The 19859-nt window shown below is 43.0% G+C and overlaps 1 protein-coding gene across 1 annotated transcript in view; it reads left to right on the forward strand.

Annotated features, from left to right (window-relative positions):
* Positions 1-11406: 11406 nt before the first annotated feature.
* MFSD4A (major facilitator superfamily domain containing 4A) overlaps positions 11407-19859 on the forward strand; it is a 75355-nt gene continuing 66902 nt past the window's right edge. The window contains exon 1 of the mRNA XM_044001297.1: positions 11407-11984. Coding sequence (XP_043857232.1) covers positions 11755-11984 — 230 coding nt within the window. The 5' untranslated portion in view covers positions 11407-11754. The remainder of the gene's footprint in view (positions 11985-19859) is intronic.

The raw sequence follows: 19859 nt of genomic DNA on the forward strand, positions 1-19859 counted from the left end.
AGGAAGGCTGTAGAGGATGTTTTGGGTTTTTTTTTCTGGGCCATAGAGAAGGAGAAAAGGAGCAGTGTGAAATAAAGCTGGAAAATTAGTTTGTACCTAAGGCTGAGAGCCTTGAGTGCCAGAACATTTGAATCAGCTCAGCAAATTCATGTTGCATCCCTATTCTGTGAGGAGAACTGACTTATGTAATGGGAATACAGTTGTGTTTTTTTTTTTAAGACACTACCTTTAAACAGTTTACACTCCAGTGTGTTAAGGAGTTTGGGTTTTATTTCTTTTTTTTTTTTTTTTGCTGGGCAATGAGGGTTAAGTGACTTGCCCAAGGTCACACAGCTAATAAGTGTCAAGTATCTGATGCTGGACTTGAACTCAGGTCCTCCTGAATCCAGGGCCGGTGCTTTATCCACCTCACCACCTAGATGCCCCTGGGTTTTATTTCTAAGATAATAGTGAGTCGTAGAGTTTCTGCATTCCACTGGATCAGGGATCCAGATCTCTGAACCTTCCCTGGACAGACTATACCATACAGGAAGTTTCATCCTCCTCAAAGTGAACACTTCATCTCTTTGTTGCTTCTTCCCATGTTAAATAAGGGGCTAATCCTAAAGTCCTTTTTAGCCCTAAATCCTGTGATCCCCATACCTAAAAATTGGATTGGAAGATTCTGTGAGAACCAATGGGAGGACAGTATTCCCGAGAAACCATGGGACAAACCCATGAAGACCAGGAAGTGAGGGCCAGTGTCCAATTAACCATCTGCGCTTTGGGGGAAGCAAAAGCTGTGGGTGGTGTGCAAAGGGGTACTGTTCCTGACCTTGTTGGAGTACAGTTCTGTCTCTTCTCCCTTGCCAATCCCTTCCCTTAAATGACTGTCCTGCTCATCCCACCTGGCAATGGCTACCCTCCTAGGGCAGGATGGCAAGGTGAGCATCCACTGAACTCACCCGGATATTTGAGCAAGGAGGCTCTGTATACATTCCCACCCGCTAGTGTGTTTGCCTTTGTGCTTGGCAAGCTGGGTGCCTGAGCCATCCAGCTGCGGCTCTTGAGATGGAGAGCCCTGATGCCCATCTCATATACAACTCAGAGCATAACCCCCAACCTACTCCTCCCTGGTGGAAACCAAACAATGTGGTTGCACAGTCACCTTTTTGTAAGGTGGCCCTCCCGCCTTTTATTGGTGAGGTAAGAGAATCTCAAATCCCAATTTAGAATAGCCTATACCCCATTCCCCTCCTCCATAAAATGTCTAGCCAGACTGAAGCTGGGGTCCTGAACCTCTTCCTGCTCCCACTTATCACCCAGTTCTTCCTGGGGACTGGATATCGGGGGCAGGATTCTCTCACAAATCAAGACCCAGGAACTCATAATCACTAAGGTGTTCCTGTCCAGCACGGACCAGGACTAGGATCCCATCCCATATCAGACACTTTCTAGCTACTCCTCTTAGAGCCTCAGTTTCTTCATCTGTAAAAACACAGAAAAATAACACTTGTAAATGCCTATATATCGGGGCAGGAAGAAAGCACGTTTCCAACCTTAAAGTCTCAGTTAATGGGAGTCAGTATCATCATCACCACCACCACCAATATGAATATGGTAGTTACAGAAACCACAGCACAGCGGATTCTGACCTTTAAATAAGGAGAAAGTGGATTCAGGTCCTGCCTCTCAGGCATACTGGTTATGAAGCTCTGGACAAATTGCCCAACCTCTCAGTGCCCCAGTCACCTTTAAGTTTATAGTCTTAAAACTACACACTACAAAACCAATCAACAAGCATTTATTAATTAAGTGTACCGGACACTGTGCTAGCAAAAGTCTCTGTCCTCAAGGAGCTTACATTCTAAAGGGGGACACAACATGTATGTATGTATGTATATAGCTATATTTATATGAATAGACAAACAAATAGTAGGTGGGTATCTATCTTAGAGGAAAAGATATTTGAAACTAGCAATTACAGAAAAGGTCTCATGTAGAATCTGGCACTTGAACTAAGTTCTGAAGGAAACCAGAAGTTCCAAAAGGTCAAGGTGAGAAATGGAGTGCATTCCATAACTGGAGGAGCAGTTAGTGCAAAGGTATGGAGATGGTAGATGGAGTTTTTCATGAGATAAACAGCAAGAAAGTCAGTTTGGCTGGACCACAGAAAGCATGGAGGAAAATGACGTGCAGTAAGATAGGAAAGGTGGGTCAGAGACAGGTTTTGAAGGGCTTTAAATGACAAACAGAGGAGTTCATATTTGTTCCTAGAGGTACCAGGAAGGTGTTGGAGTTCATTGAGTCAGAGAGGTGATGTGGTCAGTCAGTCTAATCCTTTAAGAAAACCTTTTTGAAGGCTGTGTAATGCTGCTCTTTGGATTGCTTGGAGAGATTTGAGGCAGGGGGACCAATCAGGAAGATTCTGCAATAATTCAGTTAGAAAGATGATGACTTGAATTAGAGGGGCAGCAGGTGTGAGTGGAGATTTGGGAATGGATCCAAGAAATGTGGTGGAGGTAAAAACAAGATTTAGCCATTGACTGGATACGTGGGGGAAATGAGAGTGAGGAGTCAAGGGTGACAGAGCTTGAAAATTTGGGTGATCAGCACACACTGTCTGGCTGACTAGAATGCAGATGTGCATTGATAGTTTCCTTCACTGTAAGTTTCCTACATCAATGAGATCCAAGGTCTACACCTAATCATAATACTCCTAAGGTTCTTTATGGCTAACATCCAGAAGAACTCAATCAACAGTATGTCAACAGAGAAGCAAATAAAAAATGTCGGTCATAAAAATTTGTTTATAGAAACAGAGGTGTTTATGATAGCAATCCAAGACCAGCTCATTGCTACAAGTAATTCCACATTCTTATCCTCAAATAGTCCATACCTATCGACCAAGGCAAATTATGTAAAGAAATGATAGAAACTATGTGACACATAAGAGCAGACTATACATATTTATCACCTAGGGAATATCTAGTAAGACATGACCTGGTGGCTGGAATTAGACATCAAAAGCCCATCACTTTCCAGAAAGTAACAGAAAAAAAAAACATACTACAACTATAGACCTCAAAATGTACTTTGGAATTCAACAATTTTATTGGAATCTGTACATGAAGACAAAAATCTATTTCCCACAATCATCCACTGACCCATAAAAAGGTTTAAATTAAGTAATTTATTTTTATAAGCATTTATGATCTTTCCCTCCAACTGTTCCCCCAATTGAACAATAAAAAACGAAACTCTCATAACAAATATGCATAGTTCTACAAAACAAATTCCCACACTGACCATGTCCAAAAATGGATGTCTCATTCTGCTTTTTTAAGTCCATCCCCTCTCTGGCAGGAGGTGGGTAGTATGTTTCTTTCATCTTTAGTCCACTGAATTTGTGGTTTATCAATGCATTGGTTAGAATTCTAGAGTCTTTCAGAGTTGTTTTTCTCTACACTGCTATTGTAACTATATAAATTGTTCTCCTATTTTTACTCATATCATGCTCATATCATAGAAGTCTCCTCAGTTGCCTCTGAAATTTTCCATTTCATCATTTCTTATAGCACAATAATATTCCATTATGCTCATCTGCCATGATTTCTAATTTGGGGCTACTATGAGAAGAGTTATTATAACTATTATTTTACAATCAGTCCTTTCTTTCTTTGATCTCTTTGAGAGTATTGGTAAGCCTAGTAGTGGTACAATTAGGTCAACGGATATGCATAGCTTAGTAATTGCTGGGGCACAGTTTCAAATTGTTTCTAGAATGGTTATACCAATTCAGAGCTCCTTTTACAATGCCTAGTATGCCCATTTACCTGAAGTTCCTCCAATATTTGCCATTTTTCCTCTTTTGTCCTCTTTGCCAATCTCACAGGTGTAAAGTAGAACCTCAGAGATGCTTTAATGTTCATTTCTCTAATTCTTAATGATTTGGAGCATTTTTATATAGTTGCTGATAACTTGGATTTCTTTCTTTGAAAACTGATCATTTTTGTTTTGTTTTGGTTTGTTTTTATCATTTATCTATTAGGGAATGGCTCTTAGTCTATGTTAAAATCAGATCCTAATATATTTGGGGTATTACACCTTTATCTGAGAAACTTGCTGCAAAGATATTTTTTCCAGTTAACAATGTCCATTCTAATTTTAATATTGGATATTTTGTGAAAAAACTTTCTAATTTTATATAATCAAAGTTGACTATTTTATCTTCTGTGATCTTCTATTTCTTGTTTAGTCATCAACTCTTCCCCTATCCATAGACCTGAAGGGTCCTTGCTCCTCTAATTTGTTTATAATGTAATTTTTTTATGTTTAAGTCATGTATCCATTTAGTCTTTATCTTGTTTGTTATATGGTGTGAGATGCTGGTCTATACCAAATTTTGGTCAAACTACTTTTCATTTCTTTTTATATCTAGTATCCCATTTGATCTTCACAACAACTCTGGGAAATAAGAATTATTTTTAACCTCATCATACAGATGAGTTAACTGAGAACAGAGACTAAGTGAACTTGCCCAGGGTCTTGTTGCTAATAAGTGTCTGAGGCCGAGTTTGAACTCAGGTCTTTCTGACTCCAGGACCAGCACTCTATCTACCACCTACCAGCTTCTTCTTTTTTTCCCACAAAAATCAATAACTATATAACTATAACTATAACCATTTTCGATACTTTCTTTTTTCAATATTAATAGTATTTTCCAGTTACATGTAAAGATAATTTTCAACATTTATTTTTTTAAGATTTTGAGTTCCAAATCTTTCTCCCTCCTTCCCTTCCCTCCCCAAGATAGAAAACAATCTAATATAGGTTATATATGTGCATTCACATTAAACATATTTCTGCATTAGTCATGTGAAAAAAAATCTAAAGGGAAAACCTCAAAAAACAAAAACAAGCAAAAAGAAGAAATGGTATGGTTCAATCAGCATTCAGATTCCACACGCCTACCAGCTTCTTAACAAAAAAAAACCCTCATAATTGTATATGCCATGACAATTTGTTAAGCTCTTTACGACATTGTCTCATTTGGGCCTCACAGTAAACTAAGAAGTTCATGCAAGTACTTTTATCCTCATTTTCAAATGAGGAAACTGACCCTCAGAGAAGTTAAGTTACATGGCAAGAATATAACATAGGGCTTCTGATTCAAAGTCCAGTTTAAATTCCACCACTAATAGCACACAGCTACTCTCTGTACAGAGTAAGGCTAACTATAGCCCATGTGTACTTCCCCTTATCCACACTTATTCCCATTCAGGGTGTCTGCAGGATGTAGATTGTCTTTTGTTGGTCTCCTGTGGTTAACTTTTTTCTTCACTTCTACCTGGGGCCAACTTCAAGAAAACCAACAGCCCACAGAACACCTGGACCACCCCCCAAAGGCTAGTCTTCAGAAAATCAAATATGTCAGTGCCTTACCCTCCATGACAGGGTCCCCTTACCAAACACTCTGGGAGCTCCCTCTACTTTACCATGTCCTCACCATCAAGATGTGCTCTTAGCCCCTAAACCTTGAGTTGGAAAATAATAGCTAAACTAAATTTTACCAAGGCATTAATGACTAGGCACTGCTGCATGTGTTGGAGGTAGGGAGTGGGGAACATTTGCATTTATTTGATTACTTTTGTTTTCTTTTAGTTTGGTTTTATGTGTGTTTTGTTTTTTGGTTTGGGGTTTTTTTTTTGCAGGGCAATGGGGATTAAGTGGCTTGCCCAGGGTCACACAGCTAGTAAGTGTCAAGTGTCTGAGGCCGAATTTGAACTCAGGTCCTCCTGAATCCAGGGCTGTGCTCTATCCACTGCGCCACCTAGCTGCCCCTTCTTTTAGTTTTTGAGACTGGTTCTCCCTATCGCACCCAAACTGGAAGCACAGTGACTTGATTTCAGTACTCATCAAGTTCTGCATTGCTCCATTCCTGACCTGGGCCAATTCAACTCTCTTTAGGCATCTTGGTGCCCTCCCTCCAGCTCACTCTCTTGGTGCTAAACAGTTCAGGACATTGAATTGGCTTAGCCTGATTCGGCTAAGAGGGCAGCTAGGTGACACAGTGGATAGTCTCAAGAAGGCTCATCTTCCTGAGTTCAAATCTGGCCTCAGACACTTACTAATTGTATGGGCGAGTCACTTAACCCTGTTGGCCTCAATTTCCTCATCTGTAAAATAAGCTGAAAAGGAAATGACAAACTACTCCAATATCTTTGCCAAGAAAATCCCAAATGGGGTCACAAAGTCAGACATGACTGAAAAACCACTTAACAACAAGCGCAGCTCAGAACTCCTGATTTCAAGAGATTCACCAACCTCAGCTCTCCTGGAAGCATTGATTATAGGCCTTCTCTCCAATACTGGGGAATGTTTGCTTTGTAAAAGAACATACTGGCAAAATGTAAGATGCCCTTCTATACTCAAAGTCTTTTAGCTGGGAGGACCTAGCAGAACATAGACTTGTACAGGCCTCCAATGGAAGAGATTAGGGGTTTGGTTCCAGACCATTGCCATCAAGCAAATACTGCAATACAGCAATTCACACAACGTAGTATGATAGGATAGGATAATTAGCATAGGATGTATTTAAATGGCAGGGCTTAGTCACTAAGCCTTAGTGAAAGATGGAAGAAACAGCTTGAATTTCTAGCCCTCCCACTGTCCTACCCAGATATCCCACGTGCCTGTGCCTGAAACCAAGACCTCTGTCCAGACAGTCTTTGCTTTCCAGCACAGAACAAATCCCACCTCCTCCAGGAAGTTTTCCCAGATTGCTGCCATCTGTTCTCTGACTCTCAGCATGATTTCTGACTGCTCCCATCTCCTCCTCCTCCCATCCTATTTCCTACCAAACTAGGAGCTCCCTGAGGGCAGAGGCTATTTTCATCTTTGTAAGGCTCCAAGAGTCTGCTCCACTTCATTTTTGCTCACTCACTCTATGGAAATAGTCCATGCTGAGGGGCAGACAGAAGCCTAGTTTCCAGCTTTACCACTGATCTGGTAAGCCACCTTGTGTAAGTCACTTAACCTCTGCATGAGGGGAGTCTCAGTCTCTGCCACCTTCATCTGTAAAATGGAAGAGAATCATCTGGCTCCTTTGCTAGTCTCCCAGTGATGATTACAGACAGAAATGAATTCTGGAATAGCTGTGATAAACCACAACAAGGACCCCGGCTGGAAACCTTGTTTTTCTATTTACTAGCCATGCAAACCTGGGCAAATCATGATGTCTCTGGGCCTCAGTTTACTGCTTTGCAAAATTTGGACCAGGTGGTCTCTAAGGCCCCTTTCAGTTCTGGATACTGTAATCCTATTGACCTTGGAAGAAAGGATTTATAGGAATTAAGGTCTCCTGGAAACAGATGAAATTTATTTACACTATTTCCACTAAAGCCCAGGCAATTTAATTCTATTTCATTCAACAAATTTCATGTGTTCTGGGAGAGCTGGTCACCCACAGTTTTACCTCAGTCCCTTGCTTACTATGAAGTCTTTACCATCTCCAGGTGCAAAGAGGAAGTACCGGGGGGAAGGGGAGAAGGGGTATGGAGGGAGTGGCATGGGGCACCTGGCCGGTCAGTCAGCAGTGGGGCAAATACTAGCTCATGCTTACAACCATACCCATAGGGTCTGTTCTTTCTCCATGGAATTAGGATGGACTTGTGCTTTCATATGGAGAAATATCACAGTGGAAAGTCTATGCCCCCCTGTCCCAGATTCAGCTCAGTCACTTCTCCATAATTTATAGTCTCAGAGAGTTGCCAGATTCTAAATGACTTGCCCATGGTCACATAAACTATTATGTATCAGAGACAGGACATGAACCCAAGTTTTTCTGTACCCAAGGCAAGCTCTGAATCCTTTTTTTAAAAAATAATTTAATTTATTTTAATTTTTTCCAATTACATATAAAGATTTTTTTTTAGTTCCAAATTTTTTCTCACACCCTCCCTTCCTTCCCCCCTTCTCAAGGTCAGCAAACAATCTGATATAGGTTATACATTTCAATCATGTTTAACATATTTCCACATTAGTCAGAATTAGTAAGAGAAGGATCAGAACAAAAAGAAAAAAATGCAAGAAAGAATAAACAAGAACAGTAACGAAAAAGCAACAACAAAAGTGAAAATAATATGCTTCGATCTGCATTCAGATTCCACAGTTCTTTTTCTGGATGTGGAGGGAATTTTCCACCATAAGTCTTTTGGCATTGTCTTGCTGAGAAGTTAAGTCTATCATAGTTGATTATCCCACAGTGTTGTTGATACTGTGTACAATGTTCTCTTGGTTCTGCTCATTTTACTCAGCATCAATTCATGTAAGTCTTTCCAGGTTTTTCTGAAATCCATCTGCTTATCATTTCTTACAGCACAATAGTATTCCATTACATTCATATACCACAACTTGTTTAGCCATTCCCCAATTAATGGGCATCCCCTCAATTTCCAATGGCAAGCCCTGAATCCTAAAAGGCTCAGTGCCTTTCTTTTCTCATGGTATTTCAGTCAACAGTCAGTCAAAAACATTTATTAAATACCTACTCTTTACTACAGTGCCTGATCTCAAAGTGCTCACTATCTAATGGGGGAGTAGGGTGGAAATAGGCAAAGATGTACAAAGATGTACAAGGTATATGGGAGACAAAAAGAAGGGAGGCACTGGTATGAAGGGAGGTGAGGAAAGCTTATTGCAGAGGATGGGATTTTAGATGACAACGTAAGGTGGCCAGGGAAATTGAGGTAGAAATGAATAGGGAGGATGTCCCCAGGCCTGGGGGATAGCCAGTAAAAGTGCCAGGAGTCCAGAGGTGGAGTTTTGGGAACCACAAGAAGGCCAGTGTCACTGTATCACAGCATTCATGGTGGGGTGTAATGTGTAAGAAGACTGGTAAGGTAGCAAGAGGCTGGGTTATTGAGTGCTTTGAATGCCAAACAAAGGGTTTTATATTTGATCCCGGAGCCACTGGGAGCCACTGTATTTGATTGAATTGTAGGGGGGAAAGGGAGGAGAAAGGGGGTAAAGGGGGAGGGAGAGAGAGGGAGGGGGAATGAGATCTGCACTTCAGGAAGGTCAGTTTTACAGTTGAGTGAAACATGAATTGAAGTAGATATTTATGTAAAACTGCATGAGGTATCCATATGTGAGCATTCCAGATTTTGTAGTCCAAGGTCAGATACTTCATCTGCCCATCTGGCTGTCTGTGGAGATCCATGTGCAGGCAGATCCTTAACCAGTGATGATGAGAATGGTGTTCTGCACAAGCTGCTATACCCTTGGGGAAGCCTGAGGGTTGTAGGAGAGAGTGACTACCTTGAGATAAAAGTCAGGAGATCCTGACTACCTGTGTGACTTTAACCTTGTCCTTTGACCCCTCTACCCATCAGTTTCCACCTCCAGAAAAGGGGAGTGACCTCTAAGATTCCCCCATAGTTCTAACAATCAGAACAGTCAGAATCTAACAGTCAGAAGACCTGGGCTCAAGTGTCAGCCCTTAACAAACTGGAGTGGGGGGGGGGGGGGGCAATGGTTTAACCCCTTATTTAACTGACTCCTCTGTCAATTGCAAAGGCTGTTCATTTTTGTGGTCTCCCTCACAGAGACAACCACGCACAATCTCTACATAAAAGCGAGCTGCTATTGTTATTCTAATCTGCCCTTAAGTGGGATGTAATTGCCTCGCTCCCCCTCCTAAATAAAAAGAAGTTGAATTTTCATAACCCATCATGTAAGTTGGGTATAGAAGGAAGGTATTATTATCTTTATTTTAAAGACAGAGAAACTGAGGCTTCAGGGAAGTTAAGTGAAGCTTCCAAGGTCACAAAAGCTAGTAAATACTGAAGCCAAGATACCTGTCCAGTACTTCTAACTACAAGTCCAGGGCTCGATCTTCTACTCAATGCTATTTATTTATCTATCTAGTTTTCTATTCATTCATTTATTTATTTTTACTCAACGCTATTTAAATCTTACCAAGTCCCCTTCCTTTTGGAAAAGTGGATACTTTCCCATCCAATGGTATTATTCTAGTCACTCCACTGTTGAGGAAGGGAACGAGAAAGAGAAAATGAGCCTCAAGTCCTTGTCTTTTCTCCTCTCCCCAGCACTCCTTTCCAGTCTGGGAGTTTGGCTCAAAGACCTTAATCTCATCAGAACTGGCTCAAGGAGGGAATAATATACACACTCAATTGGGTGGAGTAATCTATCTAACCCTGCAGGAAAATAGGAGGGGAAGGGGATAAAGAGAGAGGGGCAAAAGAAGGGAGGGCAGATTGCAGACAGAAGCAAATCCCTTTTGAAGAGGGATAGAGTGAAAGAAGATAGATAATCGAGTAAATATCATGGGGAAGGGAATGGGATAGAGGGAAACAGTTAACAATAATAATCGTGAAAAAAAGAAAAGGGGGGGAAATTGTACAAAAAATATTTATAGCAACTCTTTGTGGTGGCTAAGAATTGGGAATCAAGGGGATGTCCATCAATTGAGAAATGACTGAAGAAGCTGTGGTATATGATTGTAGTGGAATGGTATTGTGCTATAGGAAATGACAAGCAGGATGATCCCAGAAAAACCTGGAAAGACTCATATGAACTGATGTATAGTGAAGTCAGCAGAACTGGGAGGACATTGTGCATAGTGACCGAAGTATTATTCAACGAGTAATGGTGAATGACAACTACTCTCAGCAATACAATGATCCAAGACAATCCCAAGGGACTAATGATGAAGCATACTATCCACTCCCATAGAAAGAATGGATAAAAAGAGCACTTGTGGATTGTACATATATAACCTATATCAGATTGGTTGCTGTCTTGTGGAGGGGCGAGGAAAGGGAGGGAGGGAGAAAAATTTGGAACTCTAAATCTTATGAAAATTAATGTTGAAAACCACCCTTACATGTAACGGGAAAAAATAAAATAAATGTTTGTTGCATTGGAAAAAAATGTTTCTGCCTTATTTTAAGGCTGCTTCACTCAAGGCTGGTAGTTGGAGACCTGGGTCCTCTCGACTTTCCAACCAGGACAAAGAATGCGTAACCAACTCCCTCCCAGTCACTTGTACCTCAGTTTACTCAGCTGCGGTATGGCATCTGAGTCCTCTAAACCCCAGGGAGGCATAAAGAGGCACATGGACTGAACCGGAATTCAGTTCAGCTCAATTCAACAAACACTTATTATGTGCCTACTTCGCGAAGCAGGTATTGTATTACCAGGAGCCGGTAATACAAAGGCAAAATGAAACAGTCCCTGCTCTCAAGAAGTTTACACTCTGCTAGAGGAATGCGATAGGTCCAAGGACAAATATGACATTTAGAGAGATACAAGGAGATTTGGACTCCAGTTCGCCCTCTGCCATTAATGAGCTGTGTGACCTTAGGCAACTACTTCACGTCTCTGGGCCCCAGTTTCCCCATCTGTAAAATGCGGGAGTTGGACTAGAGGAGGACCGCTAAAGTCCTTTCCAATTCTGACATTCTGTTAGTCCGTGGTTCCTGGAAGGGGGCTGGGCGGTACTCTAGTCCGCACCAGGAAGGAACGGGACAGGATGCGGGGTTAGGGACAGCCCCAGCTGGAGTCAACACACCACCCGCATTCTACCCCCCACCTCCTCTCCGCTCCGGGCCCTACGGGGCCCGTGGGCGGGGCGAGCTCCGGCCCCCTGGGCTTAGCCGGGCTCCTCCCCCCAGGCGCTCGGCGCTCTTAGCTGGCAGCCCTGGGAGTCCGGCCCGCCCGGGCAAGCGGGGGAGAGAGGCGAGCAGCGCCATGGGCTGTCACGGCCACATCTCGGGCTTGTTCCGCCGTAACCTGCAGCCCACGCTCACCTACTGGAGCGTCTTCTTCAGCTTCGGCCTCTGCATCGGCTTCCTGGGGCCCACGGTGTCCGACCTGCGCTGCCAGACTCACAGCTCGCTGCCCCAGATCTCCTGGGTTTTTTTCTCGCAGCAATTCTGTCTCCTGCTGGGCAGCGCTCTGGGGGGCATCTTCAAGAAGACGTGAGTGATCGGCCCTCCTCCTCCTCCCTCCATCTCTAACCTTTCTTCCCCTTCTCTCATCCCCTGACTCTCCCTCTCCCCATCTAGTTATTCTCTCTCCTCCCCCTTCTCCGTTTCTTAGGAGCGTAGGAAAAGAGCCCTGGGTTGGAAATCGGAAGAAGTGGGTTCGAATCCTACTTTTACCGACTGCTACCTAGAGATCTTAAGCACATCCCTTTGCCTCTCAGATGCTTTTTAAAAATGAGGGGTTTGGACTAGATTTTCTAAGGCCCCTTTCAGCGCTGACATTCTGCCGTCCTCCTCCTCCTCCGTCTCCTTTCCCTTCTCGGCAACCCTTCCTCACTCATCTCTTCACCCGTGCCTAGGACTGGCAGGTTGCCCCCTGTCTTCTGACAGTCCTGCCGCTCTCCCTTCCAGCTGGTCCAGGTGTTTCTAGCCTCCATGACTCTCTCCCCTATCTCCACTATCCCCAGAATTTTTTTCTTTCTAGTTGAAATATTGGCAGCTCCCAAGGTGACTTCTGGATTATTTATTTTCTTGATCTCACTAGAGTGTGGTAAAAAACCGTTCTCCACCCTCCCATCCTCACCTGGGAGGGGGGTGGGCGGAGATGGAAATAGTGGTGATGTGGTTTTCAGAGTAGAGAATAGAAAGGGGGGCGGGAATCGGAATGAGGTCACCATCGCTACTCTCCCCTTCTCAGATGAATCTAGGTTTTTGTAACTACCTACCTGCTGCCAGAGGTGAATTTTAAAGAGACCTGTAAAACGAGGGGGTTGAACTACTTCCGGCTGTAACATTCTATAGTTCTGTGTCACCAGAGGCTGGCAAAGGTGAAAGTGTCAGCTGAGGGGCAGGTGGAAGGAGGTGCGGGCTTGCACCCCTCCCTCCAGACAGCGCCAAGGCATGAAAGCAAGTCTCCCTGAGGAGAAATCGGCGACCGTATTGCTCTCCACTGTGATAAGTTGGGCCACTCTCTCTCTTACCTCTCCAGGTACTGAGAGAACTTTCATTTAGGTCTCTTCTCTTGAAAAAGCCTGGGTTTGGCTGGCGTGGGTGGCGGTGGGGGTGGGCATCCTAGGAAATAGAAAATCCTTCCTTCCCACTTATATACCTGTGATGAGCCCCATTGGTTGCGGGGGAGGGGGCGGCGGGCCTCTGACTTGTATAGAATCCTAATAGCATTAGAGTGTGAAGGGCCCTTAAAAAGCATTTGGGCAACTGCAATGTAAAGGGAAGGAATAAAAACAAAACAAAACAAAATAAAATGAATGCCATTTAATGATAACAGCCAAGTTTGGCCCTAAGAAACACATCCTTCCCTGTGCAGAGTTGAAAAGTAGATTGGTGGTGTCTATGTGTCTGGAATAATGCCTATACTGTCAGGCTAATCATATCTTTCCTCACAACAAGCCTGTAAAGACACGGGGTCATAGCATCAGAAATTGAGATTTTAAAAGGACTCTAAGAGATCACCTCATTCTATCCCTTCAGTTTACATATAAGGAAACAGGACTTGCCTCCTTCATACATGTAGTAAGTGTCAGAGGTGGGGTTCGAACTCAGGTCCAAGTCTTCCAACTTCATTTCTCTTTCCACTGCACTGTGATGCTAATTAATTTTGCAGAGCTACTACTCCACCCCCAACAACCCCTTTCCTTTTTTTTTAATCAACTGTTAAAATGAATGACTCTAAGTAGGGGAGTGGGGGAAGGGATACATTTGGAAATGAAAGTCATATAAAACTGAAAGTTATCAATAATTTTAATCGAGAGAAAAATAAATTATCTAATCCAACCTCCTAATCTTTTCAGATGAGGGCATGGTGGCCCAGAGAGGGCATATGACTTTGACACAAACCAGGAATGTTTAAAGGTTACTTGTCCAAGGTCACATAAGGACTTAGTGAAGGAGCTGAGCCTAGAATCTTGGTTTGCAGTCTCCTAGACCAGGGAGGTAGGAACAGTTTGCCATGTACCAGCTCATATGATATTGAGATTCTCTGTCCTGGATGCCAGAGTTCTGCCTCCCCTTCTGAAATCAAGCTCAGATATGTAACATTCACTGCTTTAGGACCTAGCTTCTTAAACTGTGGGTCAAGACCCCATATGGGGTCACATAATTGATTGTGGGGGTCCATGAAAATGTGGCAACAGTAAAGGGTTATGTTTGCCTATTTTATATTACCTATATACCCGGGGTCAGTAAAATTTTCTCTGGTGAAAAGGGCTCGTGGGTGGAAAAAGTTTAATAAGCCCCATTCTAAGACAAGGGGATCATCTTGTTTTCTTCTTGCACTACCCACCTCTGTAGCCTTGCCGCTCAAGAAGTCCCCTTGGAACCCACTCAAGAACATGCTCAAATCATTGAGCAAGTGTCAGAGCTAGAAAGGGATCTGAGGGACATATCTCCAACCTGCTTGTTTTTACAGATGAAGAAACTGAGGCCCAGAGTCATGAAGTCATTCACCTAAGGTCACAGAGGCACTGGGTAGGAGAGTTATGATTCAAACTCAGGTTGTCCAACCTTAACTCCAGTGCTTTTCCCGACAACATCTTGAGTTTTTCCATCACGTCTGAGGCTTTGTGACCCCATGTGGCATCTTCTTGGCAAAGATACCAGAGGGGCTTGCCATTTCCTCCTCTGGCTCATTTTACAGATGAGGAAACAAGACAAACAGGGTGAAGTGACTTGCCCAGGGTCACACAGCTAGGGAGTGTCTGAGGTGGAATTTGAATTCCAAGCCTGGCACTCTATCCACTGCACCACTCACCTGCCACCTCTATACAACATATCCCCCAAAAGATCTGTTGATGTAGTGGGTGGGCGTGGGAAGGTTGGAGAGTTAATGGATAAAATTCTTCCCACTTGATAACTATAGGACACTATGATACAAGAAAGATTGAGAGACTTGCCCCATTTCACGCAGAAAGTTTCAGGGATGAGTTGGTGTTATTTTATCCAGATTTCCATAATCCCAATCTATGACAGAGGTCCCCTAAACTATCTCTCCCTCTGTCCAGTGGACTGGTCTATGAAAGAAGAAAGAGATTCAGCTCTCTCCCAAGGGAAACAGGGGCAGTACAGGGTATGGGGAGACTTTCCCCAGAGAGGGGATAGAGGAACATGAGAAACAGCCCTAATCTCACTGAGCTTTCACTTTGATGGCTAAGGAAACAGAGGTGTGCCTACAGGTTTGCCTCGCTTTACAAAAATCTAAATTTATGAAAGGAAACTTTATACAGAGTCATAAGAGGAAGAGAGAGAGGGGACCTTTAGAAAAGAAGCTCCTCTGACTCTCTTAGATGTTTTTTATAAGAGGTTGAGGAAATAGAGAAACTGAAGGCATGCTTACATGGGCTATTCAGTGTTGTGTTAATAAATGTTTACCAACCACCTCTCTGGAGAAAAATTATGTCTCACGACACACTTTTAAGTCTAACTTGAATTCTTAATTTTTTTCTATCACTTTCTTAAGTCTGAATAATCGACAAAACAATAAATCAAACCCAGATTTGTAGTATTCACCAAATTCTTAGGTGCAAATGCTTATACTGAAAATTTAACAATCAGCCCTCAAGAGCCAGTAGATGCTGGCTCCAGCATGTCCCTGACTGTCCACTGGAGAAAAACCAGAAATTAAACAAAAGATCATCTGAAATGATAATGTAAGCCAGTGGAAAATGTGATTTGATTGGCAAAAATTTCATTTACTCAAAACCTTTCTGGAATATTCCTTGCATAAATTGAGGTCTACCTATATTGTCACCCCCCAAAAGGGGGTTGATCTGACATCTAGGTGACACAGTGACTAGAACATTGTACTTGGAATCAGGATGTCCTGAGTTTGAATCCTGCTTCAAACATTTGCTAGCTGTGTGATCTCAGACAAGTGAGATCTCTGGTCCTATTTGTTCATCTGTGACAAGAAGCTTTGTAACAGCACCTACCTCCCAGGGTTGCGTGTGAGGATAAAATGAAAAAATATTGGTAAAGCTCTTTGCAAACCCTAAAGCACTATGTAAATGTTAACTACTGCTTCTAATTTAAAAAAAAAAAAAGATCCTGCAATGGAATCAGGAATACACAATTTACCAGATACCAGACAGGATACACACCTCAGGTACCTTCCATTTCAAAAGCATCTGATAGCAGCTGATCAGTGGGAAGGAGAAAGCTCCAAGGCATTAGCTCACAGATGGGAATCAGGATTTTAGAGTTGAAAGGGACTTTGAGGATGACCTCATCCAATCACCTTCTTACACAGGTGAAGAAAGTGAGGCTTAAAGAGAGAAAGTGCATTTCACTTACATACTTAGAGCCTACATACTTAGAGCCAGTGCTAGAACAAGGTCTATACTGTTGTCACTGCAATAAGGAACTGACTGCTCTTAAACTTACCTTTCAATTTATGCATTAACATATACATTTACCTATATATGTGTGTGTATGTATATGTTGTTGTTTGTTGCTGTTGTTCAGTCATGTCTGACTCTTTGTGACCCCATGAACCATGGTATCCATGGGATTTTCTTCCCTAGAGGTTTAGTGACTTGCCCAGGGTCACATAACTAATAAATGTCTGAGACGGATTTGAACTCAGGTCTTCCTGATTCCAGGCCCAACACTCTATCCACTGAGCCACCCAGCTGCCTTCTCTGTGTTTGTATATAATCAGACTAAGTTGGGGGCAGGGATAGGTATCGGTAGATATCATAAGCAGTGTGGTATAACAGATAGAGCACTGGTGGTCTTGGAGCTAAAAAAGGCCTGAATCCAGATCCTCCCTCAGCTACTCAAGAGCTTTATAAAGATAGGCGAGTTATTTAACTTGCAAAAGCCTCAGTTTCCTTATCTGAAAAGTAGAAATAATAATACTTACTGTCTCTACTTCAGAGTGGCTACAATAGCCATATGCGGTGTCTGCAAAACAGTCTGTAAAATTTAATATTGTAGAAATAAATGTCCTCTGTTATTTTGCATAGAGCAAGGTGCTTGCTAAATACACACACACACACACACTCACTCACTCACTCACACAGCCAGAGCTCTGACCCATGCTGGAAAGGAAATTATGTGTGGCTTCAGGGCTTCCTGCTAGGAACTGAGGCCCCTGGATCCCCAGCAATAGCGGAGGGTTTGTATTCTGGATCTCCTCCCAGCCACCCCAAGTCAAAATGTGAGAATGAGCTCTTGCCCTTGGTTACCTGAAAAACAAACAGGCCCCCAGCGGAGATGACGGGACAAAGCTCCCAGGGCTGGTTAGATGGAGAGGCCCTCTAGACTGCTGGTGTTCAGTAGCCTTCTGCCTTTCCTTAATCTATTAAAAAAACAAAAAGACCTTTCCATCGAGGTGTCACAGGACATGAAATTTCACTGTCAGAGAGTCATTCTTTTGGGTGAGAAAAGTCTCTGTTTGGAATGCCAATATCCCCGGAAAGGGAGATAACAGATCTCTGAGAACCAGTCCTCCGGAGAATTGGAGGTTAGTGGGAGAAGATACTCGTAGGACAGTTGATTAGGGACCTTAAAGACCACCCCTTCCAAGTCCCTCATTTGACAGATGAGGAAACTGAGGCTCATAGTCATAGATTTGCCCAAAGTCACACAAGGTTGTAAGTGTCAGAGCTGGGATTCAAAGCAAGTCCTCTGGCCCCAAATTGAGCATTATTTCCATTGTGCTTCTCTGGAGAGCTTCCTTTCCTGGGCGGGTGAATATACCCAATGGCCTGGCCTAGCTGAGGCCCTAAGTCAGTCCCTGATTCTCAGAGAAGGGAACAGGAAAAAGTATCTGTGTGTGTGTGTGTGTGTGTGTGTGTGTGTGTGTGTGTGTGTGTGTGTGTGTGTGTCTAGGGTAAGAGAAGAGGGAGGTACAGGGTCTCTAAAACTTTTTTTCAGGTTTCCTCCAGTCTATCTACACCAGCCTCTTCATTCATTCAATGAGCCAGCAAACTGATAGATGCTAGGGAGCAGGACAACAAAGATAAATAGGACTTGGGCCTTGCCCTCAAGAAGCTTACACTCTAACATCTAGGACAAGTATATGCATGACTATGATACATGACAGAGAGAGGCAAGTGCAAAAGAGAAATCCAGGCAAAGACCTAGAAGGAATTTACAAGGAAGAAAACCCATTTCCCTGGGGCATAAGGAAGTAGCCGCTGAGTCAGCCTTGCTGTTAAGGAAGATGGCGAGGCCTCCATTTCTGGCATGGGAGGGATAGAGTGGACAAGGAAAACCATGGAAGCAAAAGAAAATAGGATGGGAACTAAGAGACTGGAATGAAAAATATGGGGAATCTGTGAAGGGAAATAATAGGAAAGAAGTCTGGGAAGGTTGGTTGGCCCCGAATGTTGGAATAAGGAACTTATGGATGCTTGGTGGGCTTTCTTCCTGTTCCATTCTTCTATACTCCAGCCTTTTGAAACAGTCTGGTTTCCCCTCAACCACTTCATGTGTCATACCTGGGTTCAATAAAACCAACTTCCCAAATACAAGATGAGGGAAACAAGGCTCTAGAATAGCAATTCTTCTCTGATCTGGAAAGTTAGGGGGCTGCCACTTCAAATCAAATCACTAATATATATGGATCATAGATCAAAAGCTATAAGGAACTTTCAGAGCCCAACCTCTTCATTTTGCAGATGGGGAAACTGAGGCACAGAGAGGCTAAATGCCTTACTCAGAGTCATACAGCTATTGAGGATCTGAGGTGAGATTTGTACCTGTTTTTTCCTACCTGGATAACACAGTGGATAGAATGTCAGGGGCATTCTGAGTTCAAATCTGAGCTTGGACACTAGCTGTGTGACCTTGGACAAGTCACTTCTCCCTGTTGGCCTCAGTTTCCTCGTCAGTAAAAGGAGCTGGAGAAGGAAACAGCAAACCACTCCAGTATCCACCAAGAAAACCCCAAATGGGGTCATGAAGATTCAGACCCTACTGGAACGACTGAACACCAACAGCAACAAAAACTGCCTGCCTCCAAGTTCAGTTCTCTATACACTACATTGCACTATCTCTCTTTGGCTAGAAAGCGAATGTGATTGTAGACTGCCTTGAGAAGCACTACCTCAGATTGAGGAGGTGATAATCCTACTGTATTCTGTCCAGATCACATCTGAAATATTGTGTTTATTTTGGAAGAACATGGAAAATTCCCAGAGAAGAGAGACCCTGGCACAGAAGGGTCTTAAGTTCATACCATATGCAGATGACTCCCAGATCTATAAATCTAGCTCTGGTATCTTCCTGAGCTCTGGCTATCACCACCTGTCTACTGGATTTTCCAACTAGATACTCCATAGGCACCTGAAATTTACACATATCTAAAAGAGCTCGCCAGCTTCACACCAAAATGTGCTCCTCCTCCAGACTTTTCTATTTCTATCCATCAGTCACCCGGGTTCAAAACCTCATTGTCACTCTCCGCCTGTCATTCCCACTCACTCCAAGTATCCAGTCATCAGATTTTGTTTCAGGCTTCATTGCATTTCTCATGTCTATTCCCTCCTCTCAACCCCTTGAGGTCAAGGACAGCTTTTGCCTCTTTTTGTATCCCCAGCACTTCACACAGAGTAGGTGCATAATAAATGTTTATTGATTGATTGACTCACATCCAGCACCCTACTACTCATCATCACTTATCTGGACTATATGATTCCTATTTGGTTGGTCTCCCTTACTTCCAGCCTCTCTTTATTCCAATGCAACCTCCACACAGTTCCAAAAGTGGTTTTCCTAAAGATCATCTGATCATGTCATTCTTCTTGCTCAACAAACTACGGTGGCTCCCTATTGCCTCTGGCATCAAACATAAAACTCCTTTGGACATTCACAACCTGGACCTTTCCTAACCTTTCCAAGTTTCTTACA

This window comes from Dromiciops gliroides, chromosome 4 (genome assembly GCF_019393635.1).
Source record: "Dromiciops gliroides isolate mDroGli1 chromosome 4, mDroGli1.pri, whole genome shotgun sequence".
NCBI lineage: Eukaryota > Metazoa > Chordata > Mammalia > Microbiotheria > Microbiotheriidae > Dromiciops > Dromiciops gliroides.